This window comes from Lepisma saccharinum, chromosome 25, assembly GCF_977018435.1.
Source record: "Lepisma saccharinum chromosome 25, izLepSacc3.1, whole genome shotgun sequence".
NCBI classification, from domain to species: Eukaryota; Metazoa; Arthropoda; class Insecta; order Zygentoma; family Lepismatidae; genus Lepisma; species Lepisma saccharinum.
The window spans coordinates 51406673-51428781 of NC_139253.1; the positions used below are offsets into that span (position 1 = coordinate 51406673).

General features: G+C 36.0%; 1 protein-coding gene across 2 annotated transcripts in view; it reads left to right on the top strand.

Moving 5' to 3' along the window:
- The window catches only part of SrpRalpha (signal recognition particle receptor alpha), a 29883-nt gene extending 16171 nt beyond the window's left edge, over positions 1-13712 (top strand). For both annotated transcript variants that reach the window (XM_083111230.1, XM_083111231.1), the window contains 7 exons: positions 1158-1306; positions 2462-2606; positions 6197-6388; positions 7383-7554; positions 8659-8786; positions 9938-10114; positions 12956-13712. In XM_083111230.1, the coding sequence (XP_082967356.1) occupies positions 1158-1306; positions 2462-2606; positions 6197-6388; positions 7383-7554; positions 8659-8786; positions 9938-10114; positions 12956-13081 (1089 nt within the window). In that variant the 3' untranslated portion in view covers positions 13082-13712. The remainder of the gene's footprint in view (positions 1-1157; positions 1307-2461; positions 2607-6196; positions 6389-7382; positions 7555-8658; positions 8787-9937; positions 10115-12955) is intronic.
- The last annotated feature ends 8397 nt before the right edge of the window (positions 13713-22109 follow it).

A 22109-nucleotide genomic window follows, 5' to 3' on the forward strand; every position in this document is an offset into this window, starting at 1 on the left:
GGAATTTCTAAAATTTATTACTGAACACTTTTGATTTACAATTAGATCTTGTCTTATTGAGAGAATAACTACTCTGATTATTTGTAGAAAATTTTCATGTTTTTAGCAAGAATTATTTTATTTTATACAATTCAGAATGTGATGGTTCATTACCACATTAAAAATGCAATCATTATTATTATTATCTTTTTAATTTGTGGGCAGAATTCCCACAATCTAGTTGAAAATTCCCAAATGACTAATAGACAGTAGCTACTTTCTTTCACTTGTTAAAGGCTTTGTCTCAGCAGTGGCATATTTTTAAAATTTGACCTTGGTTACTACAACAATTCTTATTTATTGTATATATTTATTATACACCCCATATTGATTGATTAGATGTAATACAAATAAAACACCAATGCAGGCATGCAAGTAAAACAACAAATTTTCCAACAATTTCTATATATGGAAGAGGTTTTTTCCGGCAATCAGCCAGGTGACTTCCGAATAGGCTTCCGAGATTTTGAGAGCTAACGTCACTCTTATCTTCAGGGATTGAAGTGAAAGGTCAAAAGTGGAAGCCTATCCGGAAATCACCTGGCTGATTGCCCGAGAAAACCTCTTCAATATTCGCCGCCACGAAAGCTTCAAGAATAATTTATAGATATGTTTTCCTACTATGGGATGAGAGATGCGGTAATAGATAATTCAGGTACTCACGTTTTCCGCGAAGCTGTTTTAAGTTATTTTCTATTAATTTCAGTGGCCACTGCCACCATCCTCGTTGGAATTCGTTGTCGTTGCTTGGTGCATTTCTGCTGTTTCTTCCTAAATCGCCGCTAGGTGTGCTGTTGTGACAATTTGTAATTCTGGTTTAGATGCTTGTTTTAATTCTTTGCCTAATATATAATTAGCATTATCCATATATTACAGCTAAATGTATAAAATTATGTTCAAAAAGTTGTTTTGCCGCTGGTAAACATGGAGAATATGTCAGTGTGTATCAGTTTTTTAAAAATATTCCTTAATATTAAGCAAATACTGAAATAATTTTAGATAATGAAAAACTCAAGGTTGTAAAATTTTAAACAAGTTTGCATGTACTTGAATAATTTGTTTGGAGCCGTAAATAAATGCAAAACCATTATAACATTTTTCTTTGTTATTAAAACTAGATGGTTGGACAGATGATTGGTGGTATTCAAGATCTTGAAGTTGAAAGTGATTCTGAAGAAGAAATTGAAGAAGAAGAAGAAGAAGACTATGATGAAACCATACAAGAGAAACCTCAACAGAAAAGTCGCAGCGTATTTTCCATGTTTAAGTAAGTGCTTGTTAAATAAAAAATTTACTATTCTTGATCAATATGGTGTGAAGAAATTCATAAGATTGAAATTACAATATGGTTGTACAGTCACGGACACTGCTGGCTTGTAACGATTCCATTGAAAGTCAATGTATTCATTACAAACTGGCAGTGTCCGTGACTGTACATTTCCATTACAGAAATGTCATTTATATTGCAATGTGATTCCTTCATTGTAAGACAAAACAATGTTAATTTGAGTGGATGAAGTTTACATGGTTTTGTAGACTAAACAGTGTAAATATTAGGGATGGACTAATATGTACATCAGAACACATTTTGGATTACTTTGTATGTGGTTTTATTGCATGAATTAGAATTATTGATACTTTGGATAGAATTGATCCAGTAAAACCACTGATAAAGAAATCATTAGTAGAACTCTTTCTGAAATATCTGCATTAACTATATTTGAAATGCCATATTACCTTTTTTTGCTTTAAAAGTGACTATGTGAAAGAATCGGAAATAATAATTTAGTAATAGATTCTCTATACCTTCTGCAGCAGAGAGAGGAATTCGCTTTATAGTTTACATTGTTTAATAGCCAATCATAAAAAATTTTGTAAGATAAAATTAACCAACTAAATGCAGTGTGAAACTAGTAATAGTTATTGTATTTGCCGGCATATAAGGCACACGTTTTTTCCCCTTAATAATATAGGTCAAAAACACAGGGTGATTAACTTCATTTTTGGAAATTTTCTATCTTCTGAGTTAAGACGATTTCTTTCTTGCTCCCTTGTAGTGTGTGACGAAGAAGATTAAAATGTATTCTTTCTTAGATTAGGTAAGTTATTTGTTGAAAGTAGATCTACATATGATTTTATATTTGAAATACTGTAAATTAATTATAAATTTAGTGATAAAGCTTTTTCCTAAAAATGTGTACAAAAAAGAAGGTGCATATTATATGCCGGCAAATACAGTAACTGTTTATGTATGTATGTGGAAGGGTTATATTTTCAACTGTGAAAAACACAGCATATTTTATAAATAGATTATGAAATAACTTTGAATATTCAATATTTGCTTACGTCTTATATTACCAACCACGTTGTTTATTCCCCTCAACATGAATATTTGCTTATCTTTGAATTGTGACTATTTTAGGGGTTTGGTAGGAAGCAAAAATCTCACTCATGATTCCATGCTACCAGTATTAGACAAGCTGAAGGACCACTTGATAACTAAGAATGTTGCTGCTGATATCTCCTCCAAACTGTGTGAATCAGTGGCTGCCAAGCTGGAAGGAAAGGTAATTATTATTCATGATTGGGAAAAGAGAGACGCGGTAGTATATAAATACGGAGAAACTAGTACTCACTTTTATCCGCGAAGCGAAGAAAAAACAGCTTCGCGGATAAAAGTGAGTACTAGTTTCTCCGTATTTATGTAATTATTATGTTTCGCTGTCTAAGTCCCCAAGCATTTTGAGTGTGGTTATGGATTTGAATCCCCCTTCTAGGGTATGGGTGTTCTTCATGAGAATCTCTTAATACATTTCTTCTAGTCAACATTTATCCTCGTTGTGATTAGCCTAAAGAGCAGGGAAAGTTTTTTTTTTTATATATATATATATATAAGAGTCATGCATGTTTAGTTTTTGACCAAAAGGCTAAATGTGAAATAACATGCTGTAGTGATCATTTTTCAGGTGTTTGAAAGGTTTGGCATTTCCTTTTTCTACCATGTTTTGTCATGAAATGATGCAAACTTAACTCTTAAACAAGAAATGTATAGTTTATTTACCAACATGACTCTTTCTGAAGCCTGAATTAACCTGCGAGTTATGCAATTCACAGAAAATTGATTGATTCTGGTGTAAATATTTGAGAAGCAAAAGTGGATGCCTTTACACAGGAATAAACTTTATACTTTTATATAAGACGTAAACGAATTACTAAAGATATATCCGCGAAACTTACTTGTTTCGGTGGCCTCTGCCACCATCCATTTGGAAACTCGATGCTTCACTGCTAGGTTGACTACCGGTTCCTGTTGTTGTTTCCTCGACTATCTCTATGGGTGCTGGTGTAGCCATTTCGTCTGCTGCACATTATGAGTTTGAGCTGTTGTAATAGCTGGAGCCAAACATGATGAGCCTGACCGCTGTTGATATTCAGCTCGTGTGGAAAGTGCATGATTGCATGCGTCTCTTTGATTTTGGTGTCGATTAGGGTGTGGATGTGTGCCTAACTGAAACTTTTTGGATCCTGTGTTTATTGAACTTGAGCAGCCTTGCTAGCCCCGTAGTGGGTTGGGATTTTTTTGCGTCCACTAAATGCTGTTGTATATGCTCGTTGACAGATCTGATGTATCTGCCAATGTAGTGTGAGTTGCACTCACACTGGGCATCATATACCCCTGGGTTGTCTAGTGGGGAAAGGAATGATCTCTTGTGTGTTTACTTAGGGCATTTGCTATTTTGTTCATTGGTTTGTGTGTGAGTTTTATGTCATATTGTTTCAAGGTCTTGGCTAGGTGGTTGGATGTAGTCTGGTGGTAAAGGAAGGCAATCCATTTAGCTTTATCACTGCTGGCTGGGTGGAGTAGGTTAGGTTGTCATACTTGCATTTCTCGAGCGCTTACAGCCATTATTGCGGACAAACACACAGAAATTCGACAACTGGCGCACGTGTGTGATAAACAAAGAACCTACCTCAAATAGGTGCTAAACCCCGCGAGATGGGAACACCCCAAACAAAATATAGATTACATGCTACATACTGTAAAAAATTTTAAAAAAAGGATCCTCACCAGCAAACTACACCACATCGGGAGAAAGTGGCCGAGTGAAAGTTTGAACGACCCAAATGGCAGACAAGTGAACAACATTGTCAACTTGGTGAACCTCAACGTTCCACAATCATTCAAAAATCTCCTAGTTTTCGGCAAAAAATTTGATGTACTAACCAGTGAACCCCCCACCCTAGATATCATATGTGCAGCAGAAAATGGCAGCATGTTTGCAACATGCGCACAGCGACAGCAGGAATTTTGCAAAAGGCGGCCATACAGAAGGTATCCAAATTCCAACCGACCCACCAAAAAATCAGGTCAGTGCTAACCGAATTCAAAGCTTGGCTGGAAGCCAACAACTGTTGGTGCATGAAATCAGATAAAACAAATCAGTATGTGATCATGTACAAAGGTGACTACTCTCGAAAAATGCATGAAAAACTAAATAGTGATTCACACAAGACCATTGACAGGGACCCAACCGAAAAGTGCAATTGCATTATTAAGCGTGCGGTTGAAAGTTGTGTAATGCTGAACCAGGAAGACTGCAAACTTCTCCTCAACACCCACCCATCTCCCACCATAGCTTATGGCATTCCAAAAACGCACAAACAGCGTATTCCAGTGCACGTCATCGTCTCAGGGTTCAACCCAACCAACAGTCCACCTCACAAAGTGGCCAAAAAAGAAAATATCTGAGCATAATCACAAACTGACCTACATTTTCCGAAACTGCACAGATGCCAAAGAACTAATAACATCAATAGTACAAGCCAACCATGCCAAAATTAAAAGCATAGATATAGTTGACATGTATAACTCCATCCCAATCGACCTAGCCCTCACCTCAGTGGAAAGATGGCTTTCTGCCAATGAGGTCTCACGAGTGGAAGTGTCTGAGGTATCCAAGTTATTGGAAATCTGCCTCAGGCACAACTATTTTCAATTTCAAGACAAGTATTTCATACAAACAGAAGGTTTGGCCATGGGCAACTCCTTGTCTGCTCCCATATCAAACGTTGTCCTGCATCTAGCTGAAAAAGATATTCTTCACTCAACAGAATTCCAATACATACAATATGGCAGATATGCAGATGGCACCTTGGTCGTTTACAAAAGGGAAGAGGAAATAGATCTACTCATGGAAAAACTTAGCACACGTCACACACCCTAATCGACACCAAAATCAAAGAGACTCATGCAATTATGCACTCTCTGCATGAGTTGAATATCAACAGCAGTTGGGCTCATCATGTTTAGCTCCCGCTATTACAACAGCTCAAACCCATCACGCGCAGCAGACGAAATGGCTACACCAGCACCCCTAGCGGTAGTCGAGGAAACAACAACAGGAACCGGAAGTCAACCTAGCAGTGAAGCATCGAGTTTCGAAGTGGATGGTGGTAGAGGCCACCGAAATTAATAGAACATTTACAAGTAAGTTTCGCAGATATATCTTTAGTAATTCATTTACGTCTTATATTATCAACCACGTTATTTATTCCCCTCAACATGAATTAATACTTTTGTGACTATGTAAAATGTCCTATTTGTAGGGAAATGTTTATTTTGTGTAATAAGTGTAGTTTTAAAATCAAATTTAGAGTTATATTCACCATTATAACACTGAAATGCAATTTTTTTATGTACTGCTTTTGATCTTGAAATATGCCCAGGTTTTTTTACCGAAATCTTTATATTTTATTCACCATAAATATGTGGCCCTAGTGATGTCAAATGAGAAACATACAAATATTATAGAAGTATATTTTTTTACAGTTGAAAATTTGAAATGAAAACCAGTTTCATACAGTTTTTATTAGGAATACACTAAAACAAAATTTCAACCAAAAATAACAGCAGAATGTAAGGGAAATAACATTGGCTTTGAAAATGGGGAAAATAACAAAAATGGAGATTTGCCATTACTATTGCAATTACCTGGTTACATGTATTAATGAGGTTGAACCATGTAAGTTCTTGAACAACTTGCAATTTTATATCTGTCCATCCCTACTATCTGTTAAGAATATGAAGAAACAAATATCCAGTTTCTAATTCTATCTGTACTTGCATACCAGTGTCAAACAAGTATTCTCTTTACAGGTTCTTGGAACTTTTGACAGTGTAACCAACACAGTGAAAAACACTCTAACAGAGTCATTGGTACAGATACTTTCTCCTAAAAGAAGAGTTGACATTTTACGAGATGTAATAGAAGCTCATAACCAGACTCGGCCATATGTGATGGCTTTCTGTGGAGTCAATGGAGTTGGAAAATCCACTAACTTAGCCAAGGTAGATGCATAATTTATTCAATTTTTTTTTGTGTGTGTGGCATATATAAACTTCTGTGTGTAGTGTTTCTTTGTCATATAAATCAGCATTAATCACAGTTGAATCTATCCAGTTATAATGAGAATAAGCCTTGTGCATGACACTTCCTGAGGTCACTTGTAGGTATAAGTGGTGTGACCAGCATCATGGTAAAGCTGTCTTTCAGGAAGGAACAAAGTTGATACAGCTGAAAGTTAGTTCCATGATTTGCTTCATTGTAATTTGATATGTTATATATTTTTGTGTGTGTAATGTAGTTTCTGCCCAGAACAGAGAGAGAGAGAAATCTACAGACTACATACAATTATAATGTATTCTGTAGACATCACCATGTATTCCTGTTGTCATATATTCTTTTTTTTTTCATCCAGTGGGATCCCCAAAAGTTGGAAAGCACAACGAAACTTTAAAATTGTGATTTACTTCTGTTCCTGTAAGCTGCTTTCCATGGTGCTTGCCAGGGGTCCCAGGTTCAAATACCAGCCTGGGCATGGATGTTCTTTGTAAGTGTCCATAAATTTCACCATAGCATCCCTCATTCTCATCTTCACGATTAGTCATAAGTGGAAGGAAAGCGACAAAATATAAACCAAATCAATCCACAGTGTTTGCCATTTAAATTGCTAGTCTGTATAAAATTATAAATCTCTTGACATTTGTGATGCTGCAGTAATGATTGATACTTTGTTTTGGGACCACGAAAGTTGAATGTAAATCGTACTTCCACTGCCATCTTGGTGGGCAAGCACACTGAGTGGTCCACTCGCACGTCATAATTTTCATGTAGTCTTGTATCCTCATCAATTCAATCAGCTTAAAAAAGCACAAAAGCTGCATAGACTAACAGAAGTATAGGAAGCAAAAGGTACTCCATACTAAAGCTAATTAATAGTATTTTATTATTATTATTTAAAGTGCGAGAGCAGCAAGCAATGAAGATTTTTCTTTCTTTCAGATATGCTTCTGGCTAATAGAAAATAACTTCCGTGTGTTGATAGCAGCATGTGATACTTTCAGAGCAGGAGCAGTAGAACAGCTGCGAACACACACTCGCCATCTGAATGCCCTGCATCCTCCAGAGAAGCACAAAGGGCTGCAAATGGTGCAGCTCTATGAGAAAGGATATGGTAAGTGAATATTGCGGAAATATTAGAGCTACAAGCTCATATCAACAAAGTCATTTTTCTCTTTACCCATCTTTCACTTGCATATTAGATTTTATTCCAGTAAGGGGCCTCATTCTAATTTATCCAGAAATAAGCATTTAATTTGCAAGTCATTTTCCTTTAAGAAGAAAAAAAATTGGTGGCTAATTCAGATCAGATTCCTGTCATGATTTTTGTAACTCTGGGTTAGTTGTGCAGTTTTCTGTAACATACTTAGGCATGCATGTGACATTTTTTAACTGTCTTTAAAGTTAGAAATACACTGTAGACTATACTGCATGTGTGTGCTTTTGTGTAGCTGAATGTTCTTTCTTTGGCTTTGTTCAAAGTTGCGTAGTTCCTCTGCACTTGTAAGTGATGCAATATTATAGTTAACATCACTAACATGCTTGGGTGACAGTTGTCAGCCATATGCCTAAATAAATAACAAGAAAAATATTAAAGCATTAAAAGACTGAGCACACAACAGATTTGAATATTATATGGAGGTGTGTGCAAGTGACAACATGACTGAAAGTGAACATAACACTACATGGAAAAGTATAATTTTGATTATTGATTGTTATTAGGGCTGAGCTGATACCAATGTATCGATATGGGCCAATAACAATGGTATTTGTATCGGTTGAAATGTAATCACCGATACTGGCTGATACTTTTCCTTAGGGTGTCCCACCAAGTCTGCAAAATGCATAAATTTCCTTATTTTACAACAATATTGTGAGGAAAATGGATTTGGTGATTGCATAATTACGTCATGCAATTACAAATATTTTAAAGCAAAACTGTGGTAGATTGCCACAATATAGTTCCAATGGAAAATTCATGTATTAAAACTTATAAATATTGTGAATAATTCGAATTGTTCCAATTTTTAAAAATTGAAGTGATATCAGAATTGGTTCATCCCTACTTATTACTATTTGTAATTTTTACTTTTCATGTATGATATCAATGTTTTTCTAACAGTTCAGCGGTTCAAATCAGAGTTGCTACAAATATGCATTTTGTGCTAAATATTGCAGCTTGTGAAATATTTCTCTAAATTTTAGTTTTTCATTATAGGAAAAGATGCTGCTGGCATCGCAATGGAGGCAATCAACTTTGCTCGAGATTCAAAGATAGATGTTGTTCTGGTTGATACTGCAGGCAGGATGCAAGATAATGAACCACTCATGAGAGCTTTGGCAAAGGTAAGATGTTCAGAAAACATCAACAGTTTTTGACAATGAAAAATGTATTTGTGAGAGAGAACTCGGCATTTCAATATGAAGATCCTATTACAGTGAAATCTTTTAAATATCTTCATGAGACTGTGGCTAAAGAACTGAAGATTGAAAGTTCAGGGTTATTTTATAAAATTTTGACTCATTGAGACCAGAATAGTAAATTCTATACTGTTTGTAAAATCAAGGTTCCGTTGTATTTATAATCCATACTGCCAAAGATTGTGTTAATCCAGTTAAAAGCATGTAAATTTAATATTAAGTAGTACAAACTTATCAGATTCAAAGCTATTTACATTTCTCAACAAAAGTCTTCCCGATTGTGTTGTGATAATGCTGTCTCACCTTGTAATCAAGGGATTCCAGATTCAGTCCCCAGTGAAGAAACATTACACACTGGTTTTGATCCCACTTGAAATTTACTCTGATAAGATTACTTTTCATTTTTTCCACGGAAAATTATTTTTGCAATAGATTTTGCTACCCTTCTGCTGGCTTTGTCAGGCATGTACTTTAAATGTATGTCCAGTCCAATTTAAAGGGTGCATGTTAATTATGTTAATGTATAAAATTTTAAAAATTATAAAGGGGAAAAAAATGTTAACAAGGCACAGACTTTTATAAATGAATTTACCATGGTACGATCTCACAATGGACGAGTACCTCTGTGAACAGGTTTTATGGCAGCCATTAAGTCAAATTATACGTGACACACTTGAAAGCCAGATTACAATTATTTTATGCCAAATCCAAATGTAAAGGGACTTGATACTATTTTTTTTTTTTTTTCTATCTAGTTCAAGAAAAAACTGTATCATTGAGGGTACATTTAATAAGTGTGTTGAAAGATGTAGGAATATTTTCTTTTTCTCTTGTTTTTTGTACATGTTCATGTGTCATATGGGAAAGCCTGTAGTTCGCATATTTTGCAAGTTTTCAGAAATCCTAGAACTAGTATATCGGCTCGGCTCTAGTTAAAACCAGACCTGATTTAAAACATTTTGCAAAGCTGAATGTTTTTTATTGCTTTTCTTTACTTTGGTGTGAAACCAGATAGTGTGAAAGAGGGCTGAAAGTAATCAACTCATGTTTGTTTTCTTTCTTTTGGTTTGTTTCAGTTGATCAAAGTTAACGAACCTGATTTAGTATTGTTTGTGGGTGAAGCTCTGGTAGGCAATGAAGCTGTGGACCAGCTTGTGAAGTTTAACCAGGCTCTGGCTGATTTCTCATCTTCAACCAACCCCCATCTCATAGATGGCATCGTGCTTACTAAATTTGACACTATTGATGATAAGGTGAGTATTCTCCTTATGGAGAAGTGCTTTTATAATGTTTTCAGTTACTTTTCATTGCTGTATGGAAGGAGTGAAAGACAATCTTAGCCTAATGCCCCCAAATTCTGTGCAAGGGGCATCCAAGTCTGAAATCTCTAGCTATGACTCTGACTCTGAACCCTGATTAAGGTATGAATGTATTGCGTCATCCATTTTACCATTCATCCTCATCGGCACGATTAACCCAAGAGATAGAAAAGTCATGAAATAGGAAGCAAAGAAACTTTTCTTCTTTTGAATTTTCATGTCCTACTATTGAAGCAAAGGTGGGAGTTTATGATAGAAATAACTTTTGCCACAGAGGAATTTTAGAAAATGATTAAAAAATTATGCATTGACTTGAATTTGAACCTTAATAAGTGGAAATGCCCATAGCATAATTTTATTTATAAATTTGTAATTGAAGGAAGAATTATCTCGTGTCACAGGTCTTTATTAAAAAAATTCTGTCTGCAGTATCTTTCTTTAACTTTTAACACAGTTTACAAGACTTTTGTCAAGTTTAATGTTGGGGTTTGTGTAGTTATTATAACACACAAAACAGTGTGAAACAATATAGGTTGATGCCACTCTGCTTTCTCGCTCTTTCATGGTTTGATACAAATATCATGTTTGTGAAATGTCGTCATTTTTTTAAGTGAGTTACCAAATGTGTACGCATTTGTACTTCAGAAGTTTGTTATTTAACATACCTGTGGCAGTTTATGCATAGTAAACAACATTTTGCAGCAGTTATCTATTAAAACTTGCAAAACAAGGGTTTTGTATATTTCAAGCAGTACTTGTACACATGGAACATATCCTCAATTCTGAGATGAGATCAAGGGATTAACCTAAAGTTGCCTACTATTCTATGCTCCATATGAAGAGATTAATGTTGCCAGAAGGTTCTGGTCATATCAACTCAATCTACAACTGAGGTGAGGAACATGTAGAGCCTCACTTCCCACCATCCTTACATACATGTTAAGAACATGATCTTTCTTGTGTTATCGATTTATATTTCATTAAAACATGGAATGCTTCATGGGATTCTATACTAGTGCTTTATCATTATTACAATTTTTAGGAAGTACTGTATTTACTCATGTATAATGCACATAGTAGAAAATAACTTCCGGAAAACAGCAAATTCATAAGGTAATTTTGATCTTGCTTTTTACTATTACAAAATAAATAAGGTGGTTAAAGAGTGAAAGCTCTGGGATGGTAAACACAGTGCGGGCGGGTTGAGGTGACGTGAGCTTATTATTTACACAATAGAATATTCTCCCCTTCTCCACATAGCAACAGGTGACTCTTTGAATAAGTATGATGTCATTTAATCTTGATTGGCATAGCAACTGCTTTACGACCTACAAATAAAAAGCCATTTCTTGAACCTGGATGTACTGTGGATTATATACGAGACACAATTGTTTGTCACTTTTCCCCATCAAAAACCAGGATGTGCATTACACACGCACGTACATTCTACATGTGTAAATACCGTAAAATATTGTCCACTGAGAATGTAAATGTTCTATGTCCAATTTTTCATTTTTTTTCAGGAGAGACCTTTAAACTTTTGACATGATATATTTATTGGACTTTTGTCACCATTGCAATGAAATGTTGAAACCTCTAAAAAGTATTTGTTTGGTTATGTATTTATTCTATAATCAATTATTGAAATTTCACATAGAGCAATTGCATGCAACACTAACTTTGATTTGAAAGTGCCAGTGTTCTGTCTACCAGATAGAATCCTGCATTTTAGAAATTAGATTACATAGTTGTTCAGCAATGGAGATGAAACAGTTTCATTATAAATTTGTCATTCGGTAGCAAAGTAAAATAAATAAATTCAATCAATCAACTACTTCGATTCCACTATTATTCAACATTTTTGTGTGTTAACAACAAAAGTAAGAACCGAGTGACTGACATTAGAATGCAACTGCTTTATCTCATACTCAGATGGCACTTGTGGTTGGTTGAGGGGAAACTGTCATAAAGTTTCATTGATTACTTCCAAATTTTGTAGATGAACCCAAAATACACTCAATATATCAATATTGGTTGCATGTAGACATCAGATGATAGCACAGATGAAACAATTGGATCCTAAATAGACCACAGCCAAAATATTGATTTGTTTACAATTTGGAGATAGAACGTTTATTTTCTCAATGGACAATATATCCTATTTACCATATTTTTTTGTTAGAGTGGTATTTCATGTCACATGTCAGCATATTAAAAACAACTGAGTGTCACAACATGCACCTAAATTTTGAATGACCTCAAACCTTCTCAGAAATGGCAGTTACAAATGAAATGTGGAAAAAGATTAAAATGTGTTAAAAAGTACAAAAACTTCCGATGGTTACATCAATGAGAGGCTGACCATTTTCTGCAGCTTCCATATATTATTATTATAGTTACTAATAAGAGAAAATTATACGAAGTTAATCTCTTGAATATGTGACATTCAGGAACAGATAACAAATCTGCATCTGATGTCATGTTGATGTTTATTTTCAGGTTCAGAAAAGTATTATTGTAATCTTAGGCAACAGTTTTGTCCATCACCATCTTTGTCATTAATGACAAAACTGCAGGACTCCTTCCATCAATGGGATGAAGTTTTTACACCTTCTAACCCACGCTTTGTTCCGATTTCCCATAGAGGAGGAGGTTCAAGGTCAATTCGAAAACTAGGAAGATAAAGCCAGTTAGATGTATTCAATTTGATTTGTGAGGGTTTTTTCTTTTTTACAGTTGCATTAAATAAATGATGTCTTTTGTATCTCTTTTCAGGTTGGAGCTGCTATATCTATGACATACATTACTGGTCAACCAATAGTGTTTGTTGGAACGGGTCAGACTTACACAGATCTTAAATCACTGAATGCAAAGGCAGTGGTGCATGCTTTGATGAAATAATTTCCTGCTAAGCAATCTACCTAGTATGATATTACACCATTCATGGTAGAACCATGATTACCCCATATTGAAAGCATAATCATGTTTTGACAAGTTTTAAACTAGTTAGGGATAATTATGATCATAACCATGCCTGACACTTGAGTAAACGTGTTACAGAAAATGAACTTCTTACCATGTTTTTTTTCCAGTGGTTTATGTTGACGTCAAGTATTATCATAAATAATTTTTTATATTTTTAAAGTTTTACCTCTATTGGTCAATGTGGTGGTGGAAATAAATTAATTGGCAGTTCTTAACATCTGAAGGGAGTGTTTCCTCAGTCAGTTGTTTTTTTCTTTGGCTGAAGATACAATAATACAGAAACAGTTTGTTGTGTTCTTGTGTATATTTTCACTTAAGTATCTGGGATCCTTTTATGGGTAAGCACTACAAGTATGATTTTAAAATGTAATATTTCCAAAACATCAAATTCTCAAAGCATATAATGAGATATGGTAATATTGTTATTATTCCTCACATTTGTTATGTGCAGCTTGTTGATACAATTCTTCACTAACATCATGATGTATCTTTGACCTTTTGTACAGTGTTGAAAGAGATGGGTTATTTTGAAATAAAATATATATAATATTAATTTGTTTGCCTCTTGTTTTGGTTCGTATACACCCTGCAAATTACCACATAATTAGTCTTGTGTGTAAGGTTGTTTGTTTTTGTTATTATTATTGTGGACCGGCCAACCTCCCTTATCAGTGTGGTTACTACAGTGTGCAGCGATGCCAGGAATCCTGGCCTGGGTGTGGATGTTTTGGAAGTGTTCCTTGTTCAATTTCATATCATCCTCATCCTTGCGATTAGCCAAAAGTGGCAGAAAAGCGACACGAAGGAAAATGAAATTAATGTGGACATGTTCAACCTGTCGATTAAAGCCTTTGGATATGCTTTTTAAGGCCATAGCAGTTATTTACTCATATAATATTTACAAACAGCCTGTTATTTTGCCAGTTTTTTTTTTTTTTTTATCAAAGTAACGTTCTTCATGTATCCTGATTGTGCAAAATAAATTTCTAACAAATCATTTACCAGACAAAACCCATAAGTGCCTTGCAGCCACTTATCACAGTATATTGGTAAATTTTATTTGTGTACTTTTATCAGTATTGGTAAAATTTTCATATATTCTTCCCCCATTTCTTTTGTACTTGCTGTAATGTTCGCAATAACAAGACATTAAATGTAAAATATTCCATGAAGAACTTGAATGGTTCATTAGCATATTTCATTAATGTACAAAACCAAGTGGCAGCAATAAGCCTTACCTTGAAAAAAAAAAAAAAAAAAAGAAACTTGGCATTTAGAAATTTACGTCAAATAAGCAGATTACAGCTCAACTAGCATGAAAAAACCCTGAAAGTGACAATGAGGTGTTGAAGAATGCTGCACATTTTGGCAATGCAAGAGCAGGATTACATCGTAAACAGCTCATTGCACTGCCCACACGGTTTCCACTCGCTTGCAGTTGAACATTCAACTACAGTGCCAGAAACTTATTCTCTTCTTGACCAGCTGCACACAAATTATACTGTTTACCCTAGTCCCTTTGGGATCTGAGGGATACTTTGTGATTGGTCATATTTATCACATTATATGCCCAAATACAGTACTGAAATTCAAAAAATCCAATTTCAAGAATGCTAACATTTCTATGTCTATAATGCAATTTGTGCTAAAGGGAGAGGTTTGGAAGTTAACAAAGAGAAAACGAAATATATACTTACAGGCCGAAACCAAGTGTTAGGTAATAATCAAAATCTAATTATTGATAACTCTTTTGAACCAGTTTCCAAATTCAAGTACTTAGGAGTAATACTAACAAATCAAAATGATATGAAATTAACCCTAGAACACTACCGTACGTAAAATTTGCATGTGCTTCGCGCTCATTTCCCTCCCACATCGCAGCCACCTACCCCTCCGCCTATGGTATTCCTCCATCATTCTGTCAGGCACGTGGCAGCACTGTGGTAAGGAGGGCGGAAGCAGTGAACGTCTTTAGTTTGTGCGTTATGTGGGACTCTGTACGTCAATAATACGTAGCGATAGTAACAGAAGAAAAATCTTGCACATAATTTTGACGTGCATGTAGTAATGTCATTTGTATTCACATAAGATTTGCGTGATTTTCTATATCTCATTTTTCTATAATATGATCAACATAGCAGCGATCAATGGATACATTATTCACACTCGCAACTTATACAACAATCAGGGCAACTCAGAAAAGAGACTATTCTCACGAATTCAGTTCATGCTTTTTGAAGGTACTGGGGAAGGAAGAGACAAGTACAGTAGCAGCCACGTCACAAGGGAACAGAAAGTATTGCAGTTTCTGCAACTACAAGAAAAGGAGGATGACAACTACATAATGCTCCTGTGGGAAGCCAATTTGTGGAACACTACCATACATAAAATTTACGTATGCTTTGCACTCAAATTCCTCCCCTACCTCCCACCCACTCACCCTTCTGCCTAGCAGTGCCTCAAGTTGTCTGTCAGACATAAGGCAACACATAAGGAGGGTGCAAGCTCTGATCGTCTTGACTTGGTTGTGCACTGTACGTCAATTTTACGTATCTGTGTAAAACCAGAAATATCTTTCACGTAATTTTGACATTCATAAATTCGATTTTGAAATGGAAAGTTTAAAAGCATGCACTATTTTCTTGCAAGACTTAAAAATTACATTTGTTCCTTATTTACAGCATTATGAATATTATTATTGTTTGCTTTTCATTGTTCGAACTTTTCACCTTCATTCTTAATGTACGAATGGGCTTGTCAAGCAAGACCTTCTCTTAAAATATTCTGTTTAATAAAACCATATTTATACATTTTAAAATGAAGAATAAAATTCCAATATAAGGAAAAGTAAACCAAATAATGTTCACAATGAATAGAAATTTGTTTTCATGATGTAGAGGTTGTTTTAAAAATAGATTCCTTCATGTACGTAAAATTTACGTAGCGGTAGTTACACTGTAATATTGGAACACGGTAGTGTTCTAGGGTTAAAAGCAGGCTTAATTCAGGAAATGCAAGTTACTTCTCTCTTCATAAACTTTTGTCTTCTCGTTTAATATCTAAGAAACAAAGTCAAAATATACAAAACAGTAATTTTGCCTGTAGTATTGTATGGGTGCGAAACTTGGTCCCTTACATTGAAAGAGGAACATAAATTGAGAGTATTTGAAAATAAGATCCTTAGGAAAATATTTGGACCTAAAAGGGATGAGGAGACAGGTGAGTGGAGAAGGTTACATAATTTGTATTCATGTCCAGATATTATTAGAATGATTAAATCAAGACGACTTATGTGGGCAGGCAATGTGGCATGAATGGGAGAGGAAAGAAGGGTTTACAGGATTCTTGTTGGGAAACCTGATGGTAAGATACCTGTAGGAAGGCCAAGACGAAGATGGAGGGATAACGTTGAGATGGACCTAAAGGAAATTGGTAGGGATGGAAAAGAGTATATATATGTCAAATCACAAACCCTGACACCTTCTGTAAACAAAACCACCTGCATGCAGAAAGCATTGCAAACTCATAGAAGTAAAATAATCCACACGAAAATCCAGCGTTGTTACAGGATTCATTACGTAAGGTAAAACAATGGCTAATTTGTAGCATGGGATACGCTGCCGCAAATGACGTCTCACTTTAAACCCAATGCTCTTTCTTTTTTTACTTATTGCTTCACCTTTATGGTTAACTCTTTGCACCAGTAATCATTTCCCATAAATTTGGCTTCTTTCTTTGAATATATTTTACTTGCATTTTTTAGACAAAATGATATAACATGGTAATGTATATTTCTAAGGATGATATAGATAGGAGTGTATTTGAAATTTGTTTGTACATTTTATGTAAATTGTATCTTATGTAAATAAAATATATAATGGGCATAAAGTCATATGCATTGCTGTAAGTCCAATAAATATATTGATGATGATCAAAAGACAAAAAGTTCGTAAATGTATTGCGGTTGGAAACTTTGACAAGCATCCTAATAACGATTTTTGTTCCGCCAAATATAGTGCAATTCGTAAAATAACTTGGTGACATGGCAAGGCAAGATAAGTGTGAACATTTTGTAGTAATATAACTTTCACTGAGCTTAGAGATTTGTGTACATAATGATATTTTATAACTTTCTAAAAATAATCATGTGAACAGCAAGGAAGTAGTGCAACTTAGTAATATTGCCTGACTTAGCCTTAGAAAAATAACATGCCGAGTTCTATGCGTGAGGGAAAGTCTCCGTGTTCTCCGAGCTTGTTTTCAAAACACCAGCAAGGACAGCCTTTGCAAAGGGGTGAGAAACAGATTCTATTCAATATTTATGTAATGTTCTGTCAGTAGTATCCTGAGAAACCAGTAAATGAAGTGGTTAAGTTGGTATCCCAGTGCAGTGGTGTGTCAGTGTCTGCAGTTTTAAGGGTTATGAAAGAGAGAATGACCGGGAGAGTAACAATGTATGCGGCTGCATATTCGTCTGATGTTTTGAGAACGGGTTCTCACATTCAGAGGCTCTTATATAAAATGAATAGGTGCGGCGAACTATGAGTGTAACAGCAGATGATTGCGGTCATGGATCAGCTGACGCGGAGTGATACATCGAATCGGTGAGACCGTTTGTTTACAGAAGGTCTCAGGGATGGTGATTTAGACCTTAGATCTTGCTCAGGATAGGGACAGATGCAAGGCCTGTGTTGCTGCAGCCATGAACCTTCGGGTTTAAGAAGGCTAGAGAGTTAGTTACTTTATAATGCAAATTGTAAGGAAAACATCAATTGCTCGTTATTAGCTCAAGATTTATCTTTGCCACTTGTCTCAATATTTTAAATGAAATAAACAACGTTACATTTTATTAAGTTAAGTTTAACACTACTTATGTGAGTGAGTATGAAGTTTTTTTGGAACAACATTTCAGGGTCCTACTGCCCCCTATATCAGGCTCGTAAATATTTTCCTAAGCACTGAACATAGTGCCACGTTAAAAAGTGTTAAAAGAGGATTAGGTTAAGGGTAGGGTTGAAAACACTTAACACTTTCCCTGACACATTCCTATTTAAATACAGGGAGGTTATTGCAGCATGCCACCGCTTCAGCGTCGGCCGCTTGCCGGCCCAGTCATGCAACAGGTGCCGGCAAATTGCGTAACAGATAGCCCGTTACACAAACCGCTTGTTTTGTAATGTTTCCACTTTTCACAATTATAGTTACAATTACAACTTAAATAAGCACGTACCTTGCCGCAAGGATGCTGGAAAAGGTGTCCTCTAAAATACAAATATTTCTGGCACTTTATTTTTGACATGTAATCTTTCTTAGACACCGCTTCAGCGTCGGCCGCTTACCGGCCTTGTCATGCATCAGGTGCCGCCAAATTGCGTAACAGATAGTCCGTAACAGAAACAGCATCGCGGCGCATAAAGCAAACCGAAAGTGTAAAATTATATTTAAAACTAATAATAATGATGATCACTAACCTTCTGTGTTATAAATGATGTTGAAAATGACCTCCTTCAACACCAATACATTTCCGGCATCTGCGTATGAAATTCCTCTGAACATCCATAAGCTCCTCAGGTGTGATTCTGGCAATTTCTCTTCTTATATTTTCTTTTAAATCCTCTATTGTACGCGGGTTATTCTGATACACTTTGTTTTTTAATGTTCCCCATAAATAATAATCACAAGGAGTAAGATCGGGGCTACGAGAGGGCCACAACTCAGTACTGATAATTCTGTCCTCAAAAATCTCGGCAATAAAATTAAGTGATTCATAAGCAGTGTGAGCAGTAGCAGAGTCCTGCTGAAAAAATGACTGCTGGTATTCAATGTCCGTTAATTGTTCAAAAAATGGTTGTAGTATGTCTCTTCGATACCTTTCACCATTGATAGTACCTTCATAAAAAATAGGCCCTATTATTCTGTGCGCATTCAAACCACACCACACACCAATTTTTGCAGGATGGAGCGGAACTTCATGCACAAGGTCAGGTTTTTCTGCGCTCCAATAGCGATTGTTTTGTGAAATAACTCGGCCATTCAATTCGAACCAAGCTTCGTCTGAAAATATGATTAATTCTGGATTTACTCTGCCAGCAACAATATTATCCAGCATCCAGTTACAGAATCGAACTCTAGTCGCGTGATCGCGCGGTTGCAATTCATGAACCACTGTAATTTTGTAGGGTTTTAATCTAAGTAATTTAGTGGCATTTCGTGCTGAGGATTTTGAAATGCCTGTTTCCTGAGCAAGCCGACGGAGGGATTTTTTTGGAGTATGTTCAAGTCGTTCACCAATTTCGTCTAGCTTTTCTTCCGTAAGAACACGTCGTCTGGAAACACGTTTCTTAGGTTCAAGAGATCCTGTCTCTCGTAATCTTTTAACGAGGTTGTAAACAGTATGTCTGTCCGGAACAGGATTGCCAGGAAATTTTCTTGCGAATCGCCTGACTATTTTTCTGCAAGAGTTCGTTTTCACGTAAGTATCGTACATAAAAACTCTTTGTTCAAGACTATATTTGTTTGGCAGCATAACTAATGAATGAATAACAATTAACACACGATAAAGCACTAGCACTGAACAACACGAGTACTGATAAACGCAAACCGAAGTGAACACGTCTAAACAACTGGTAGCCGACAGCTGTCGCATTCGCGTAGTATCGAGAGGCTTCTCGCGGCTTACCACTACTCCGATAAGCCGCTGACGCTCTTGCGACATCTGAGGAATTTCGCTTCTAGCGTCGGCTCTATAGACACTGGATGGACCAAATTTTGAGGGAAGCACAACAAAAGACTACTCTATGAGGATATGTAATGCTCCTGCCGCAACTTTGAAAAAAAAAAAAAAAAATATGGAAATTACGACGTTCAGAAATTTTGCGTAATTACGGGGAAAATAGAACTTTGGGATTTGGCCCCCGTTTCCCCCTGGACTCACAATTGTCGGAATTTACATAAAATGTTGCTTTTTGTTCATTCTTACATTTAGAATTTAAATTTCTTAAAAAGATGCAGTTGTTGAGCAGTTATAGCCTTTTATATTCAGTTTATCCCATAGTAGCAAAAGGGGAAAAGTGCTTATTTCAAATGGCGCTCTCAGAAAGAAAAACGCACACAGTGTATGATCGCTACTTTACTTCAAAAATATTCACACGTTAAAATTAAGTGACACTGTTAAATAATTCGTTTATCTGCGCTTTCGTTTTGCATAATAATGTATACGTAACCTCCCCCCTCGAAAATCTTGGGCACGCCACTGACTCTAGTGTTCAAAAGGATTAATCTTGTGTTATCTGCAAAATAAGTCACGGTTTTGTTTATTCGAAGGCAAGACAAGAATGAAAAATTGAATCCTTTATGTTGGATGAGTCATTGCTGTCAGAAGCGATATGGGCAGAAATAAAGTTCCAGAAATATTTGTATTTTAGAGGACACCTTTTCCAGCATCCTTGCGGCAAGGTACGTGCTTATTTAAGTTGTAATTGTAACTATAATTGTGAAAAGTGGAAACATTACAAAACAAGCGGTTTGTGTAACGGGCTATCTGTTACGCAATTTGCCGGCACCTGTTGCATGACTGGGCCGGCAAGCGGCCGACGCTGAAGCGGTGGCATGCTGCAATAACCTCCCTGTAGAACTCCACATATTAAAAATCCCGTAAAGACAAACCACCTATTTCAATTGAAACCACTTAAAATCGATAAAAACCAATGTCAGTTGCAAGGGCAGCACTGGTTAACAACACCAATCTGATAGGAGGTGAAAGCTGCTTCCCCTCCTATTACGTCACCATTCTAACGTAAATTCTCGTTCCTCACCGGCTACTCGGATGACCTTTAGCCGGGAACTTGTATATAAACAAAAAATCAGAACATCCCGGGAGACAATTTTTTCATTAGGGCAGGAAGATTATGCAATGAAGGAAAATAAAAAGAAAAGAAAGTAGAATGGGTAATGGAGTTGGGGAGAAAAATGGGTACACGAATCAAGAAATGAATAGAATAGCCAGGAAAGTGCAGAAGATCATCAAAAGGGAGATTAGTAATGACATAAATGGGGAAAAAAGGAAAGAAGAGGAAAAGGAAACAGAGAAAGTTAGTTTTGTTGGAATTCCATATTATAAAGGGGTATAAGAAAAAATTGAAAAGACTGTAAAGGAATACAGGGTTAGATGCGGAAGGAAGGCTCCCTGGAATATAGAAAAACATTTCACAGAATATAAAAAGGGAGGAATGGGGAAGAAAACCCCAGATGGACAAAAAGGTGTATACATGATATAATGTGAATGTGGCAGGGAATATATCGGACAGACGGAAAGAAGCATGCACGAGAGATGGGGGTAGCATGACAATGACATCAGAGAGGGAGTCCCCAAAACAGGGCTATCTGAACATATTATTAAGAGTGGGCATAAAATCGTAAAGAGAGAGGTCATCAGGAAAGAGGAAAATAAATTAGGTAGAAATGTTTATGAAGCCGTGAATATTTGTAAAGGCAGGGATGATGGCAATGTGGAAGAAGGGTTAGACTTTTCAAAAAATGGGATAATGCACCTAAGATCGGCTTTCATGTTACTCCGGAGGTCAACCGGAGCAGCCAGTGAGGAACGAGAATTTACGTTAGAATGGTGACGTAATAGGAGGGGAAGCAGCTTTCACCTCCTATCAGATTGGTGTTGTTAACCAGTGCTGCCCTTGCAACTGACATTGGTTTTTATCGATTTTAAGTGTTCCCATTTTTAAGTGGTTTCAATAGAGATAGGTGGTTTGTCTTTACGGGATTTTTAATATGTGGAGTTTTTAAAATAGGAATGTGTCAGGGAAAGTGTTAAGTGTTTTCAACCCTACCCTTAACCTTCAAGATGGTGGAACGTAGTCGAAGCATGTTTTTTCTCTCCGCAAAAGGTATCATTATTCTACTGTTTTTTTGTTATATTTGTGTGCTTCAA